Here is a 17,541-nt window from a genome sequence, read left to right as displayed (position 1 = left end):
CAACTTTTATATAAAGGTACGGCAAAAATCATTATGAAATAATTTATCTAAATAAACAAATGGTTACAAATTTTTATAATTAGCAATAACTTGTTCTAATGTTACAAAACTATCTACAAAATCTTCATCTACAAGTCCATGTTTATTATATTGATGTACATATCCTCTTGAAGAAAACATATTCCAAGCTTTTCCCACTGTGTAATCCATTTGGACGATCGGTGATTTACTATTGGACAATAAACATGCCGATTTCTCATACTGATTAAACACTCTGGGTTGTGTCCCTTTCAATAAAGCACCCCCTGGTGGAACCCAAGGAGCATATAACATTGAATCTTCAAATGCAGTGGTGTCTGCTGTGTTCACATCTTTTCCACGGAGCATTAAAAAGTTAGCCAGTGATTGGTTATGTTTGGCTCCACCTCTTGGAGTTTCATCACCGACCTTGACCTGCCAATCAATTCCTACAAAATATAAACAAATAAAAACTTAAAGAGATGTCATTCATTAAAGTACAAAATTAACAAAAATCTTAAATAAACATAAATGTGGATTTTCATATTCCATTATCATTTTGTTATGTTTAGAAAAACTAGAGGCTCTAAAGAGCCTGTGTCGCTCACCTTGGTCTATGTTAATATTAAACATTGTACACAAATGAATTCATGAAAAAATTGTGTTTTGGTGATGGTGATGTGTTTGAAGATCTTACTTTACTAAACATTTTTGCTGCTTACAATTATCTCTATCTATAACAGTAGTTTCTGTGGAAAATGCTAGTGAAAATCTACAAATTTTGTGAAAATTGTTTAAAAATGACCTATGAAGGGCAATAACTCCTCAGGGGGTCAATTGACTATTTTGGTCATGTTGACTCATTTTTATTAGTTCTTACTTTACTGTACATTATTGCTGTTTACAGTTTATCTCTATCTATAATAATATTCAAGATAATAACAAAAAAACAGCAAAATTTCCTCAAAATTACCAATTTAGGGGCACCAACCTAACAACCGATGATCCAATTCATCTGAAAATTCCTGGGCAGATAGATCTTGACCTGATCAACAATTTCAACTCTGTCAGATTTGCTCTTAATGCTTTGTTTTTTGGGTTATAAGCCAAAAACTGCATTTTACTCCCATGTTCTATTTTTAGCCATGGCCGCCATCTTGGTTGGTTGGCCAAGTTACCGGACACAATTTTTATACTAGATACCCCAAAGATGATTGTGGCCAAGTTTCAATTAATTTGGCCCAGTAGTTTCAGAGGAGAAGATTTTTCTAAAAGATAACTAAGATTTACGTAAAATGGTTAAAAATTGACTATAAAGGGCAATAACTCCTACAGTGGTCAACTGACCATTTTAGTCATGTTGACTTATTTGTAGATCTTACTTTGCTGAACATTATTGCTGTTTACAGTTTTTCTCTATCTATAATAATATTCAAGATAGTAACCAAAAACAGCAAAATTTCCTTAAAATTACTGATTCAGGGGCAGCAACCTAACAACGGAATGTCAGATTCATCTGAAAATTTCAAGGCAGATAGATCTTAACCTGATAAACAATTTTACCCCATGTCAGATTTGCTCTAAATGCTTTGGTTTTTGAGTTATAAGCCAAAAACTGCATTTTACCCCTATGTTCTATTTTTAGCCATGGCAGCCATCTTGGTTGGTTGGCAAGGTCACCGGACACAACTTTCAAACTAGATACCTCAATGATGATTGTGGCCAAGTTTGGTTAAATTTGGCCCAGTAGTTTCAGAGGAGAAGATTTTTGTAAAAGTTAACGCCGGACGCAGGACAACGAAGAAGGACGACGACGACGGACGACGACGGACGCCAAGTGATGAGAAAAGCTCACTTGGCCCTTCTGGTATTTTCCCTGGTTTTTTTTTTTAAATGTTGGAAGGGTTGGTTTTCTTTTGTTTAAATTTCTGATGGATATCTTTGAATTCGTAAATATATCTCTTATTCACCAGGGTCAACACTTAGCACTTGTCTGGAATATATCAGTGAAGTTAAATCAAACATTGTTTGAGAAAAATTCTGCATCCTAAATCCATTGTCACAATTGTCAGTCAAAATTTCTGGCATAATTTTAAGAAAAAAATCTTGAAGTTCCTTCATAAAAGAGAGTTAAATATGTGTAAATATGATTAAGAATATGACTAATTGTAACATGTATAAACGCCTGCTTATTGTTGAAGACTTAATGTTGACAATAACAGGTTTACATCGTCTTATCAGGGCCTTTTATAGCTGACTATATGCGGAATGGGCTTTGCTCATTGTTGAAGGCCGTACAGTGACCTATAATTGTTAATGTTTGTGTTATTTTGGTCTTTTGTGGATAGTTGTCTCATTGACAATCATACCACATCTTCTTTTTTATATTAAGGGTTATTCATGTGTGGATTGAATTCTCTAAATTGAATCATATTAGTTTTCATAATGGTAGACAAAAAAATTGCCAAAATCTCAAATAAGGGAAATAACTCCTTTAAGTTATTGATAAATTGTACCAGTCATGTAAACTCATCATGCATTGTTGAAGAAATGATCTATACAACAAGTAGGCCTTGTGAGATGTATTAGTAAAAAGTCTATGCAGTTTTACCACCTGTGGAGCTCCATAAGGAAACGACCTGTATAGATCATGTCTACATGTATACCCTAATAGACCTACCTTCCTCCATAGCAGCATCAGCTATCAACATCTGTCTGAGATGTTTCAGTAACCCATGCCATTGGAATGAACTGAATTGTATAGATGACTCAGGCATCTGTGGGATGTTCTTCATTGTTAACAGTTTATAATCTGATATAGGAACCATGTGCTCCATTATCTCCCCTGAAATGTAAATAAGAACAGTTTATAATCTGATATAGGAACCATGTGCTCCATTATCTCCCCTGAAATGTAAATAAGAACAGTTTATAATCTGATACAGGGACAATGAGCTCCATTATCTCCCCTAAAATGTAAATAAGAAGTTTATAATCTGATATAGGAACCATGTGCTCCATTATCTCACCTGAAATGTAAATAAGAACAGTTTATAATCTGATACAGGAACCATGTGCTCCATTATCTCACCTGAAATGTAAATTAGAACAGTGTATAATCTGATACAGGAACCATGTGCTCCATTATCTCACCTGAAATGTAAATAAGAACAGTTTATAATCTGATACATGAACCATGTGCTGCATTATCTCCCATGAAATGTAAATAAGAACAGTTTATAATCAGATACAGGAACCATGTGCTCCATTATCTCCCCTGAAATGTAAATAATAATAGTTTATAATCTGATATAGGAACCATGTGCTCCATTATCTCACCTGAAATGTAAATAAAAATAGTTTATAATCTGATATAGAACCATGTGCTCCATTATCTCCCCTGAAATGTAAATAAGAACAGTTTATAATCTGATATAGGAACCATGTGCTCCATTATCTCCCCTGAAATGTAAATAAGAACAGTTTATAATCTGAAATAGGAACCATGTGCTCCATTATCTCCCCTCAAATGTAAATAAGAACAGTTTATAATCTGATACAGGAACCATGTGCTCCATTATCTCCCCTGAAATGTAAATAAGAACAGTTTATAGTCTGATATAGGAACAATGTGCTCCATTATCTCACCTAAAATGTAAATAAGAACAGTTTATAATCTGATATAGGAACCATGTGCTCCATTATCTCCCCTGAAATGTAAATAATCAAAGAGCAGAATGCTCTGAGGGATACGATTGCCATAGATTTCATTGACACATGTATAGCAGTTCTGCCAAATTTTCATTAAACAAATGCAGGAGATTTGGCCAAAATTGAAAAGATCAAAGAGGAAAAAAATAGATCCAAGAATACTGCCGCAAAAAAGCATGAATATGCGTGAGTCTCAATCATTTTTGGCTGGTAACCCTGGTACAGCTGGATAGTATTATTCTCTAAACTAATTCAACTGCACATGCAAAATGTAACAATCTGAATAGTCACTCAACTTAAAGAATAGCCAATCCCCGTTACAAGTGTATGAAACATGTACTTATTGTGTTTTATCAAATTATAGTTATCCTGTACCATTGTAAACTCGTACCACTAAAAAAAACTTGTACCAATGCAAACTCGTACCATTGCTCACTCGTACCAACTTATTTAAATGCATTCAAATGATGTTAAATGATGAATATACATGATATACGTTACTTTCACCCAATACCTCTTAAGTCTGTAAAATGTATATAATTTGAAAGTACAATGACCAATTTGTAGCTAATGTTCCTTGTATATTGGATAGAAAATACTGTGGCAGATGTAGATAATTAAAGTATAAACAGTTTCACCCGAAGAAAATTTTTCAAGAATGATTCAGTCTTAGCAGTTAGTCCAAATGATTGCCAAAATTATTGTTACTGTCTATAAATAAATGCAACAATGAAATGTAAGTGATTCCTGTTAAGGGGGTCCGCATTTTCCCCCGCAAAAACAGCACATGGCTTTCAACAATTGTAAACATAGCATTCAATTTGTGATCATGGATTACAGCTTTAATTAACTTAAATTGGATATATATATATTCAACATGTTCAATTTTAATAAGGTACAGTTAAAGCAATGTTTTAACTTTCCTCTGGATTAAGTTCTACAGTGGCGGATCCAGAACTTTTCCTAAGGGGGAGCCTGCTGACTAACCTAAGAGGGGGCCCGCTCCAGTCATGCTTCAATGATTCCCTTTATAATCAACCAAATTTTTTTCCACGAAAAAGGGGGGGCCCTGGATCCGCCTATGTTCTAGTTTGAAAGATCAGTTAAACATTAATGCTTTAAAACATTCTTTATTTTTGTCTAAGTTTTCATTTAACTCCTGTGTAAAATTCAAGTAATTCAACTTTATTTCTATTAAGTTTACAAACAGAAACCCATGAAAACATCATATTTTTTAATATATTTTTCTGAATGGTACGACTTCCCAGTAGTACAAGTTAACTTTTTTGGTTCCAATGCCGTGGTACGAGTTAACTTGCTTCCATATCTTATCACCGCAATTCTAGGAGGAACCCTAAACTGGACCCCTGTTGTGTTCACTTATCGCTACACTGACCTTCGGTGCGAAGCTATATATAGAACGGCGGACCAGTTTAGGAGGAACCCCATTTCTTACTCTTTAATTATTGAAGTTCCTTTGGGTCAGAGGGCATGACTCCTTTCCGTACACACTCCTCTGTTTACATTGAGATCGTTCTTAATATAATACGACGTTTATCGGCATTTACGAGTTAATTCTTCTTGACGAATACTTCGAAAAGGGAGACAACTCCAAACGATAATATGGAAGATTCCATTTCTGCTGAAGGGGTGTTATAGGTAATTTTTACGATGAAACATTTATTTTAATTTAAATTATGCATATGATTTAAAATTATGCAACAACAATAGCCCTCCATACGCAGACAGACATAGAAAGAATCTCATGAGTTTCAAATTAATCAATGAAGCGGGGAAACACTCAATCTGATACCCCTTGAAATCAGGAAAACTACACGCATGTGGGGTCTCACTAATTAGCGACAAAAAGCGTCAAGAAGCGACAAGAAGAAAAATAATATAAGTGACAAAAAGCAACAAGAAGCTATTTATCGACAAGAATACATTTTGTCATCACATACATCAAAATATTTTTTTAGGATTACATTGAAAGATGAAGAAATAAAAAAAAAATCGAGGAAGAGATTGTGTACTTTTATTATCATATTGATAGATGAAGAAATTAAACATGTGTAAGAGCAAAGGAAATGTAAACGCTATAAAATGAAAATAAAAACAAAGATTTGTCACCTTCCTTTTGAAGGATTTAATAAAACAAAAACATGACATATTATTTCCTTCCTAACTGTACAATTATTTTTTCCTGATAGGACCAACATTAGCTGTGGCTTCACTCTAAGGTAATACACAATTAAGAGCAACAAATGAGATTAACTAGGTGTGTGTCCTTTGTTTTATTGCTACAATAACATCCATTAACACCTTCATCAATTACCAGAATATACAATTATTGTACCGAATAGTGAACACCTGTTGAAAACTCAAGATTGTCATCAGTTTCCTTTAATCTTCAATCTATATGCATAAACATGATAAATGAGACAATACACTATAAAAATGATGAAAAATATTCACATTTTAATTATGTTTTCCTCTTGTTTGATTTCAGTTCTTAATTTGTATTTCACAATTTGTGTATGTATTTTCTGGACAATTATGCACAAATAATGCATTTTGCAAGTTAAGTATATATTGTACAAAAATAGTTTTAAAAACAAATAAAAAGACAAAATATATTATTGTTCTAAAACACAAGTAAAAGTAATACCATAAAATGACAGGGTAAAGGTAATACTTCCTGTGATACCTTATAAAATATCATGATGTAAATAAATGTAGCAACTGAATTTCATTTTTTCCCCTATCAAAATGAACTTTCCTGTCGTTGAAATTGTTTTCTTTTGCATATTTTTTTAATATTTATTTCGAATAAGTAATATAAATAAAAATAAATAGTTGACACAGCATAGGTTTCTGACACAGAATGAATGTATTCAAATGAACTTAAAATTTTTGTTTTCTCTTAGAGCAATTCACTATGCTGTTGAAAAAAAAAAAAAATGTTTGAAGAAATTTTCTTTTTATTTATGAAATTTCAAACGAGAAAAATTGAACCCAATTTTTTAATCACATCCCCCTTTCCCTTATTCCAAAACTAATTTCAATTAAAATATTCTAATGGAGTTTGCAACAATTACTACTCATTTAAATACATCATAAAATATGAAGATGTAAAAAAAACTGCTTGTTATCACTGAATGGTAAAGATTATTTAAATTTATCAGTTGGTAGTAAAAAGTGAATATACATTGTATATTGTATATAACAAAGATTTAAGTTGATTCCGGACAAAGAAAGATAACTCCAATTAAAAAAAATTCTTGCAAATATTTCTTGCTTACTATACTGGACAAAGAAAGATAACTCTTAATTAAAAAAAAATTTGCTATTTCACAATATTGTGAAATTAGATATTTCTTGCCATTGCACAATACTGTGCAATTGAAAAGACTTGCTATTGCACAATACTTAATATAATAATTTTAGATCCTGATTTGGACCAACTTGAAAACTGGGCCCATTATCAAAAATCTAAGTACATGTTTAGATTCAGCATATCAAAGAGGCCCAAGAATTTAATTTTTGTTAAAATCAAACTTAGTTTAATTTTGGACCCTTTGCACTTTAATTTAGACCAATTTTAAAACTGGACCAAAAATTAAGAATTTACATACACAGTTAAATTTGGCATATCAATGAACCCCAATTATTCAATTTTTGATGAAATCAAACAATGTTTAATTTTGGACCTCGATTTGGGCCAACTTGAAAACTGGGCCAATAATCAAAAATCTAAGTACATATTTAGATTCAGCATATCAAAGAACCCCAAGGTTTCAATTTTTGTTAAAATCAAACTAAGTTTAATTTTGGACCCTTTGGACCTTAATGTAGACCAATTTGGAAATGGGACCAAAAATTAAGAATCTACATTCACAGTTAGATTCGGCATATTAAAGAACCCCAATTATTCAATTTTGATGAAATCAAACAAAGTTTAATTTTGGACCATTTGGACCCCTTTTTCCTTAACTGTTGGGACCAAAACTCCCAAAATCAATACCAACCTTCCTTTTATAGTCATAAACCTTGTGTTTAAATTTCATAGATTTCTATTTACTTATACTAACGCTATGGTGCGAAAACCAAGAAAAATGCTTATTTGGGTCCCTTTTTGGCCCCTAATTCCTAAACTGTTGGGACCGAAACTCCCAAAATCAATACCAACCTTCCTTTTGTGGTCATAAACATTGTGTTTAAATTTCATTGATTTCTATTTACTTTAACTAAAGTTATTGTGCGAAAACCAATAATAATGCTTATTTGGGCCCTTTTTTGGCCCCTAATTCCTAAACTGTTGAAACCAAAACTCCTAAAAATCAATCCCAACCTTTCTTTTGTGGTCATAAACCTTGTGTCAAAATTTCATAGATTTCTATTAACTTAAACTAAAGTTATAGTGCGAAAACCAAGAAAATGCTTATTTGGGCCCTTTTTGGCCCCTAATTCCTAAAATGTTGGGACCAAAACTCCCAAAATTAATACCAGCCTTCCTTTTATGGTCATAAACCTTGTGTTAAAATTTCATAGATTTCTATTCACTTTTACTAAAGTTAGAGTGCGAAAACTAAAAGTATTCGGAGGACGACGACGACGACGACGACGCCAACGTGATAGCAATATACGACGAAAATTTTTTCAAAATTTGCGGTCGTATAAAAATGTTTTCTTGTCGCTAAATAGTTTCTTGTTGCTAATATTATTCTTCTTGTCGCTTCTTGACGCTTTTTGTCTCTAATTAGTGAGACCACTCATGGGCATTAATACGTAAACAATCCGCGACTTGCGATTTGGAACAAGAACGTTTATTAAATGATATGATGAATGGTTCTGCATTTCTTTATGAGAGTACAGTATCAAATATCAGTTTCATAACGGTAAAATATAGAAATACTCCTCTTCAGTTCTTGTGACAGAAATAGAATTATCGATCGGCTTTCAGAGAACTCTCGCAAGTTATCAAAATTTGGGAATTCCCTCTGACGTGTTTCTAAATTTATAAAAACACTAAATATAAATACTGTTTAATTCTGATTTTCCGTATTGTTACAAACACGCATATAAGTCAAGGAAAATATCACACATGAAGATTATGAGTAAAACATTACAGGAAAGTTGTTTATGTTCAATTGTTTTGCTTGTTTTTACCTTTTAAAGCAAGACAATCATAAGAATCTGAGATGTTGCTGAATGTTTAGAATAAAACGAATGACGTGAGGGAGTGTATCATAGGGTCAACGGTAAAAGTCTACAGATTGCTTGACAGCAATCGTATCCCAAAAACAGTTTATAATCTGATATAGGAACCATGTGCTCCATTATCTCCCCTGAAATGTAAATCAGAACAGTTTATAATCTGATATAGGAACCATGTGCTCCATTATCTCCCCTGAAATGTAAATGAACGATATGCAAAGGAAAAAATCTCATAGATTAATGCCGTGTAATTAGATATCCAAATCACATAAAAGAATCATTGTTCAAAACATTCAAATCAACTCCTCTTTGATAAAAAAAAAAGTAAAATTCTTGCATTTTTTTACTATCTTTACTTGCTATGAGTAACAAAACAGGTGCCCCTTTTGAGGCAGACATTGCTTAGGCCACGGTTTTTTAATTTGTTGGTTTAGGGATTTTCTCCATGAAAAAGTCGGGTTGGTCGGTCGGAAAAAAAAGAAAAAAAAAGATCTTTCAAGACCTAAAACTGATATGCAAAATAAATATATATATTTCACCTTTCTAATAATATGTTTGTCATACTATTTTGTCATCATTTTTTAAATTTTAGTTCGTTGAAATATTATTGCTCAGCTGTAATAAACATCGCATGACATTGTCTAATAATTTCCTGTAAAAAGGGATGCACGGACAAAGACGAAATTAAATCGTCATTTCACAGACAAGAAAAAGATATTCACGTCAGTAGCTCTTAATTAAAACTTGGTGAATAATAATAAGCACGAAAACTGATAAGGACAAATTTAAAAATGTAAAAACGTCGTACCAAAATAAGTTTCAACACAAGTGTCAAAAACGTAATAGACTCGTCCACTGGAAAAATGAGACTATCGGGTTAAATAAACGTAGTCATGCATTCCCGTTTTTTATCCAAATGGACGATATATTTTTTTTATTATCTATGATTTGTTAAAATTCAGTACTTAAACTCGATGTCTTGGACTTCCACCTGTCCACATTTGGACAAGTCTATTTCTATGAGAACATGCATCTTACGGACTGGTGGCAAATAAGGGAAACGAACTTATTGTGTAACTGGTTTTAAACACAGGTTTAAATCTTACTATTATTTTAAATTTTAACTAGTAGATAAGATTTTAAATAACGCAATTTTAAAAATAAACAAAATTTTTAAATGCGGTGACCCTGCAGATTGGGTGTACTTCCTGAAGAAGAAGAAGAAGTTTCGTTCCGTAAAAAAATTTACGCAAACGACATTTCAAGGTCATTAATAATTGATTTGTCTATTTTTAGAAACGTAACTGAAAGTTTCTTTTTTCACAACAGAAAGTGTCACCACTTCTGTTAGTGATTAATGCATTTCATTTCATAAAAAAAGGATACTTTAATAATTTTTTCAGGGATAATACATTTGTTAGGGTCGGCGGGAACAAAAAACCATAAAAGTCAATTTTATTTTTATTCTGGAAATCGGCAAAATCGGGTCGGTGGATCCGTAAACCAACAAATTAAAAAATCCTGGCCTTACCCTTCCAGAGCATCTGAATTGACCCCTAGTTTTATTTTTTTGGTGGGGTTCATGTTATTCAATATTTAGTTTTCAGCTGTGTGATTCTATGTTTGTCTTGTCATTGATGTTTTTTTTGTCATAGCGTCTGTTTTAATGGGAACTATGTTTTTTTTCACCTCTTAGTTATCTTCTCTTTTCCAACTTATCCTTGAATTCTGTATAAACCTTTATTAACTACTTATTTTGTTAAAATTATGTTAACAATTACATTAAATTATTACCTATTGTGTTTGAACATGTGAATCCTGGGTATTTATGTAATGTTCCTGGTGACAAGATACTTAAAAGTTTATGGCAAATGACCTTGTTAATGTCCTTGAAGGAAATCTTCTTGATATTCAACAACTGAGAACAGATCTTATGTAAATGGTCATTCTGCATTACAATGACAGCATCTACAGTTCTGTAGAGATGGGATAAAGTCAATATAGCGTTGTAATTCTGCACGATTACCTCCCCTGTATTATATGGCCATACCACTTGATTAAGAATGAATGCATGAGGAAACTCATCTCGGAGACATTCTGTGATATAAGCACCAACACCTGACCCGGTGCCTCCTGCCAGGCTCATCAAAGACAAAAATCCACCAAGGTTATCACATTTTTCAGCTTCTTTCTGGACCATTTCAATGACTTGGTCTTTAGCTTTTGGTCCATGTATACAGAAACCATGTGCCCAGTTGTTCCCTGATCCACGCTGTTGACTCAATTGCTGTTTTTCAGGATACTGCCATTTTCCTGATTTTTTGGCATCCATACAAGTCTGGGCAATAACCTGTGAAATAAGAAAATGAGTAACTTAGCAAATAATTGATTAACTTATGTAGCTGACTATGCTGTATGTGTTTTACTCATTGTTGAAGGTTGAACGGTGACCAGTAGTTGTTGATTTGCTCTAGTGGAGAACTACAAATGTATTTCATTTATATATAGGAGCCTGTAATTCAGTGGTTGTTGTTTGTTTCTGTGTTACATATTTGTTTTTCGTTTATTTTTTACATAAATGAGGATGTTTGTTTTCTCATTTGAATTGTTTTACATTGTCTTATCGGGGCCTTTTATAGCTGACTGCGGTATGGGCTTGGCTCATTGCTGAAGGCCGTACGGTGACCTATAGTTGTTAATGTTTGTGTCATTTTGGTCTTTTGTGGATAGTTGTCTCATTGGCAATCATACCACATCTTCTTTTTTATAACTTATGTAGCTGACTATGCTATATGTGTTTTACTCATTGTTGAAGGTTGAACGGTGACCTGTAGTTGTTGATTTGCTCTAGTGGAGAACTAAAAATGTATATCATTGGCAACATAGTCTCATATACAGTTTTATATCAATTAAATACAAGCAGACGCTAGCAGATATTGAACCAGATGCTCAGCAGGGCGTAGCTTTATATGACCGCAGAGGTTGAACCCTGAACGGTTGGGGCAAGTATGGACACAACATTCAAGCTGGATTCAGCTCTAAATTTGGATTGTGATTAAATAGTTGACACAGCATAGGTTTCTGACACAGAATGAACGTGTTCTAATGAACTTAAAATTTTTGTTTTCTCTTAGGGCAATTCACTATGCTGTTGAATATTAATCCTCTCAAAAAAATGTTTGAAGAAATTTTCTTTTTATTTATGAAATTTCAAATGAGAAAAATTGAACCCTATTTTTTTAATCATATCCCCCTTTCCCTTATTCCAAAACTAATCTCAATTAAAATTGCTAATGGAGTTTGCAACAATAACTTCTCATTTAAATACATCATAAAATATTAAGATGTAAAAAAACTGCTTGTTATCACTGAATGATAAAGATTATTTTAATTTATCAGTTGGTAGTAAAAAGTGAATATACATTAACAAAGATTAAAGTTGATTCTGGACAAAGAAAGATAACTCTAATCAAAAAAAAATCTTGCTATTGCACAATATTGTGCAATTAGATATTTCTTGCTTACTATTCTGGACAAAGAAAGATAACTCTAATTAAAAAAAAATTTGCTATTTCACAATATTGTGCAAATAGATATTTCTTGCCATTGTGCAATACTGTGCAATTGAAAAGACTTGCTATTGCACAATACTTAATATAATAATTTTAGATCCTGATTTGGACCAACTTGAAAACTGGGCCCATAATCAAAAATCTAAGTACATGTTTGGATTCAGCATATCAAAGAACCCCAAGATTTCAATTTTTGTTAAAATCAAACTAAGTTTAATTTTGGACCCTTTGGACTTTAATGTAGACCAATTTGAAAACAGGACCAAAAATGAAGAATCTACATACACAGTTAGATTTGACATATCAAAGAACCCCATTTATTCAATTTTTGATGAAATCAAACAAAGTTTAATTTTGGACCCCGATTTGGACCAACTTGATAACTGGGCCAATAATCAAGAATCTAAGTACATTTTTAGATTCACCATATCAAAGAACCCAACCGATTCATTTTTGTCAAAATCAAACTAAGTTTAATTTTGGACCCTTTGGACCTTAATGTAGACCAATTTGAAAACTGGACCAAAAGTTGAGAGTCTACATACACAGTTAGCTTCGGCATATCAAAGAACCCCAATTATTCAATTTTGATGAAATCAAACAAAGTTTAATTTTGGACACTTTGGGCCCCTTATTCCTAAACTGTCGGGACCAAAACTCCCAAAATCAATACCAACCTTCCTTTTATGGTCATAAACCTTGTGTTTAAATTTCATAGATTTCTATTTACTCATACTAAAGTCATGGTGCGAAAACCAAGAAAAATGCTTATTTTGGTCCCTTTTTGGCCCCTAATTTCTAAACTGTTGGGACCTTAACTCCCAAAATCAATTCCAACCTTCCTTTTGTGGTAATAAACATTGTGTCAAAATTTCAATGATTTCTATATACTTAAACTAAAGTTATTGTGCGAAAACCAAGAATAATGCTTATTTGGGCCCTCTGTTGGCCCTAATTCCTAAACTGTTGAACCCAAAACTCCCAAAATCAATCCCAACCTTTCTTTTGTGGTCATAAACCTTGTGTCAAAATTTCATAGATTTCTATTAACTTAAACTAAAGTTATAGTGCGAAAACCAAGAAAATGCTTATTTGGGCCCTTTTTGGCCCCTAATTCCTAAAATGTTGGGACCAAAACTCCCCAAATCAATACCAACCTTCCTTTTGTGGTCATTAACCTTCTGTTAAAATTTCATAGATTTCTATTCACTTTTACTAAAGTTAGAGTGCCAAAACTAAAAGTATTCGGACGACGACGACAACGCAGACGACGACGCCAACGTGATAGCAATATACGACGAAATTTTTTTCAAATTTTGCAGTCGTATAAAAACATGCAAGGATTTATGGTTTTTTTAGTTAATAATTTTAATACTTTTTATAAATTGATTGTTTTCTGTTATGTCTACAGTTTAAATTGTCAACTTAAAAAATGATTGATTGTTTTCTGCAAATGTATCCAAGAATAATGGAAGTACTTTCTGAGTATAATAGAGCATGCAAAATCTTTGGGGAATAATCATTATATATAATTACCAACCTTAGGTTCCATATCAACCATAACAGCTCTAGCTCTAGGTAGCTGATTTTCTGATCGGCCATCTTGGTAGAAAAAGGTTGATAGCACATCATTAATGTATTCCTCATTTCTATTTGGTGGAACCTAAAATAGAGTAATAAACATTTCATATCAGGGTAGATTTTGAGAAAATACTTATATAGATATAGGAAGATGAGGTGTGAGTGCCAATGAGACAACTCTCCATCCAAGTATCAATTTAAAAAGTAAACCATTATAGGTTAAAGTACAGCCTTCAACACGAAGCCTTAGCTCACACCGAACAACAAGCTATAAAGGGCCCCAAAATTACTAGTGTAAAACCATTCAAACGGGAAAACCATTGGTCTAATCTATATAAACAAAACGAGAAACATGTATATATTACATAAACAAACGACAACTACTGTACATCAGATTCCTGACTTAGGACAGGTGCAAATATGGCTGAATGATTGAATAATAGATGTGTGTATATCACTATTCTGGACTCATTTCTATAAATCTGGCAAGACAAACTTACATCAAAATTCAATGAGTTCTCATTTCAGAAGATGCTTTCTTTTTCTTTTTCTTTTTATTTTGATGAGTTAGCATTTTCCTTCAGTACCTTTTGAACTATATATATAGCTGCACCTGGCAAAAAAAACTTCAAATCTCTTGATTTGCATAGAAATAATTCAAAGCAATTTTCAAAGAATCTTGGACATGCCTTAGGATCAATAGCCTTATTGTATAAGCAAAATAATTAAATGTGTACATGTATATAAATTGTACACTGCATGTTTGACTTACCATAGTATTTATAGGTTTCATGTGAACATCGTCCATAAGTGACTGGAACATCTGACCGCCAATCTGGTTCCCACATTGTCCTAACTGTAGTGTTATAATAGACATTCTTCTGTTTCTAGTAATACATCAACAATCAGCCATGGTCTTATTTCTCATTTCACAATACTGTAGTGCTTTCTACATCCCAACCAGGTACATGGTTTTGTAGCTCTATTATTGCTTAGTGTCACAGTTTGCTGAAAAAAATCTTCCTTATACAACATATATTATCATTTTCATCTGCAAAAAATAAAATAAAACAACTAATGTTGTCTCATGGAGAACTTTGTAAAAGTTGAATATGAATACAATGCAGATGTAAATCATTAACATATAGAAAGAATTAAAACTGACAGAGAAAAAAACATCTACTATCATCAAAATATAAAATCCTATTACAAATTAATGCATTAGCAGACATGATAATTTAGGAAAAAGTTATTGCTTTCATTTACAATTATAGCTTGCTTTACATGTTTTAGTCAAGTTTCCTTCATCTAGAGCAGATATCATATAGACAAATGTTGATAAAATACTGCATCATGTAACACTTACTAGCCAAGGTTTGTGTCCTGGTTGCTTTAATGCATCAGTTTTAGTCCTACATGAATCAGTACTGACCGTGTGTATAAAACATTTAAATACAAAATGTATGTCTTTTCACTTCTGCATTAAAAGCAAATGCTTTCTGGAGACAAATTATACCAAGTGTTTAACCCTTTCATCCCCGAAGTTGCTTTGAGGTATCGCCTAACGTTGGCCCAACGTTGCTTTAACGCATCCCCTGACATTGGCCCAACGATGCTTTGAGGCATAGTTTTTCAGTATTTTTAAAATCAGTTTTGTGATAAAATGATGGGGTGTATGAACAGAAAAATGGATGTAGTCATTAAGCGTATTTTGAAATTTGTTTTTTATTTGTTTTTAGTGTAATCGTACGGTTTAAAATAAGAAAAAATACAGTTGAAACAATATTCACAATGGCAGAAATTAATGGTGTCCTCCTCGGAGCAACTTGAGTTCAACGGATTTTTATTTCCATGTTATACGTTTTAAAAAAGGCCTTCTCTGGTGAAAAATTGGAAATGTTTATTCCGTGACCTCATTTGCGATCATTTGCATATCAATGTGGATATCAGAGGGCATTTAATACAACATTTCATTGAAAGTTTTTAGATTCAGATGCGCTAACCTTATTGTTCCTTTGTTATTTCTTCATTTGTGCCTGTAAATGTACCATAGCTTTTCTGTATTTGCATGTCTTTGTTGTTCATGAACCGTTTAAGTTACAGCTTTTGCTTGAAAGTGACAAGCTTGTTTTCTTTGACGCTGTGTGCAGTGATAACAAAGTCTCAGATCATTGCGTTGTGTCTCTGGTGTTTTTATGAAGCTCTAGGTCTCCAATATCGCAACATGACTGCAGCTAGTCACAGTGACTAAGTGCATCATATTCACAGATCAAAATAAATAAACTATGGCCCTTGTGATACTTTACAAAATAAATGTGGTTAATCACTAGACCTGAATATACATTTTGTACATAATCAAATCAAATCAAATAATTTTATTGGTGTAAATTCCTATACAGAAATGATACCAGCCGACATTTACAAAATAAAAAATACATATGTTCCAATTACTCATATGGTCTGGAACATTAATATAGCCATGATAGCATGCTTAATAAACACTCTGTCAAATTCATGTGCATTGATTGGAATTAAATTATCATATTTAAATTTTAACATAAAATTGATTTCAGGGCCTGTTATACCTGGGTCTCACTGGGGTCTTAGCGTGATGTAGGATTGTCGATTTTGTAAGCGTGACCAAGTGAAAGTCAAATTATTGTGCCTTGAAAACTGGAAATGAGTTACACAGGAACTTACACAAAAATAAGAATTCCTTACATATATACATGTAGTGTAAGCAGGATACAGGAATCTGACAAAACAGTAAGCGGGATCTGGGATCAGAACCCCCAATGAGCCCCCCTTATAAGGAGACGAAGTCTCGGCTTAGAACAGTAGAATGACACCTGCCTCCTAATAGCTGACTATGTGGTATGGATGGTTGAAGACCATACAGTCACCTATAGTTGTTTATTTCTGTGTCGTTTGGTCTCATGTGGAGAGTTGTCTCATTGGCAATTATACCAAATGCATTAAGTAAGTAAGTAAGTAAATTTAATTTAGAGTCGGCATATATATACATAATAACAGAGAAAACATGAGCTCTGGTGAGCTCTTTAAACGACTATCACATAAAAAAAATGATCATAAAAAAAGGGGGGTTTCATTGAACCCCAAAAACCTTCTTCTTTTTTTTTAAACCGGCGAAATACTCTAAAAAAAATAACAAAATTTGCCAAAGCCTGTTACTGCTAGGGTCCATAGGCAATTTTCTAAAACTCTTTTCTGATTATTCTCATGTATATGATATGTGTAATAAGCCAACCTGAAGTGTACACCTTTTCCTTTAGTGATCATTAGCTGTTGATAAACTGTCAATGGGTCAACTGTGAACGACAGGTTATCATAAAGGTACATTAAACATGAGCTAGAAATATTTTATAAAGCTTGAAAATTCAGTCTGGTTGTACACTCCAACTCTTTATCTTGGTTAATCAAA

At 32.8% G+C, this 17,541-nt stretch overlaps 1 protein-coding gene and 1 long non-coding RNA gene across 3 annotated transcripts in view; one reads left to right on the top strand and one right to left on the bottom strand.

Annotated features, from left to right (window-relative positions):
* LOC134728349 (uncharacterized) overlaps positions 1 to 17,541 on the top strand; it is a 450,627-nt gene that overhangs the window by 73,804 nt on the left and 359,282 nt on the right. The window lies entirely within an intron of this gene.
* On the bottom strand, positions 44 to 17,536 carry LOC134728342 (tubulin delta chain-like). Of its 2 annotated transcripts, none has more exons than XM_063592924.1 (6): positions 17,368 to 17,536; positions 14,872 to 15,150; positions 14,059 to 14,181; positions 10,741 to 11,296; positions 2,699 to 2,863; positions 44 to 467 (listed from the first exon to the last, which is right to left on the bottom strand). In XM_063592924.1, exons 2-6 carry the CDS (start codon positions 14,974 to 14,976, stop codon positions 64 to 66), a joined length of 1,353 nt encoding a protein of 450 aa, XP_063448994.1. In that variant the 5' UTR covers positions 14,977 to 15,150; positions 17,368 to 17,536; the 3' UTR covers positions 44 to 63. The 2 variants fall into 2 exon arrangements, with proteins under 2 accessions (XP_063448994.1, XP_063448993.1); XM_063592923.1 differs by having other exon boundaries at positions 14,872 to 15,107.

Source organism: Mytilus trossulus, chromosome 8, assembly GCF_036588685.1.
Source record: "Mytilus trossulus isolate FHL-02 chromosome 8, PNRI_Mtr1.1.1.hap1, whole genome shotgun sequence".
NCBI classification, from domain to species: domain Eukaryota; kingdom Metazoa; phylum Mollusca; class Bivalvia; order Mytilida; family Mytilidae; genus Mytilus; species Mytilus trossulus.
The sequence above is the reverse complement of the archived record's forward strand: the minus strand, read 5'-3'. Positions and strand labels throughout refer to the sequence as shown.

What these genes read in the sequence shown, in the direction of transcription:
- LOC134728342 (XM_063592924.1), bottom strand. Translation starts at nt 14,976, where the DNA reads ATGTCTATTATAACACTACAGTTAGGACAATGTGGGAACCAGATTGGC. An exon ending in TGGTTGATATGGAACCTAAG is followed by an intron (nt 11,297 to 14,058) that starts GTTGGTAATTAT and finishes CTTATTTCACAG; the next exon opens with GTTATTGCCCAGACTTGTAT. An exon ending in CACATGTTCAAACACAATAG is followed by an intron (nt 2,864 to 10,740) that starts GTAATAATTTAA and finishes TTTACATTTCAG; the next exon opens with GGGAGATAATGGAGCACATG.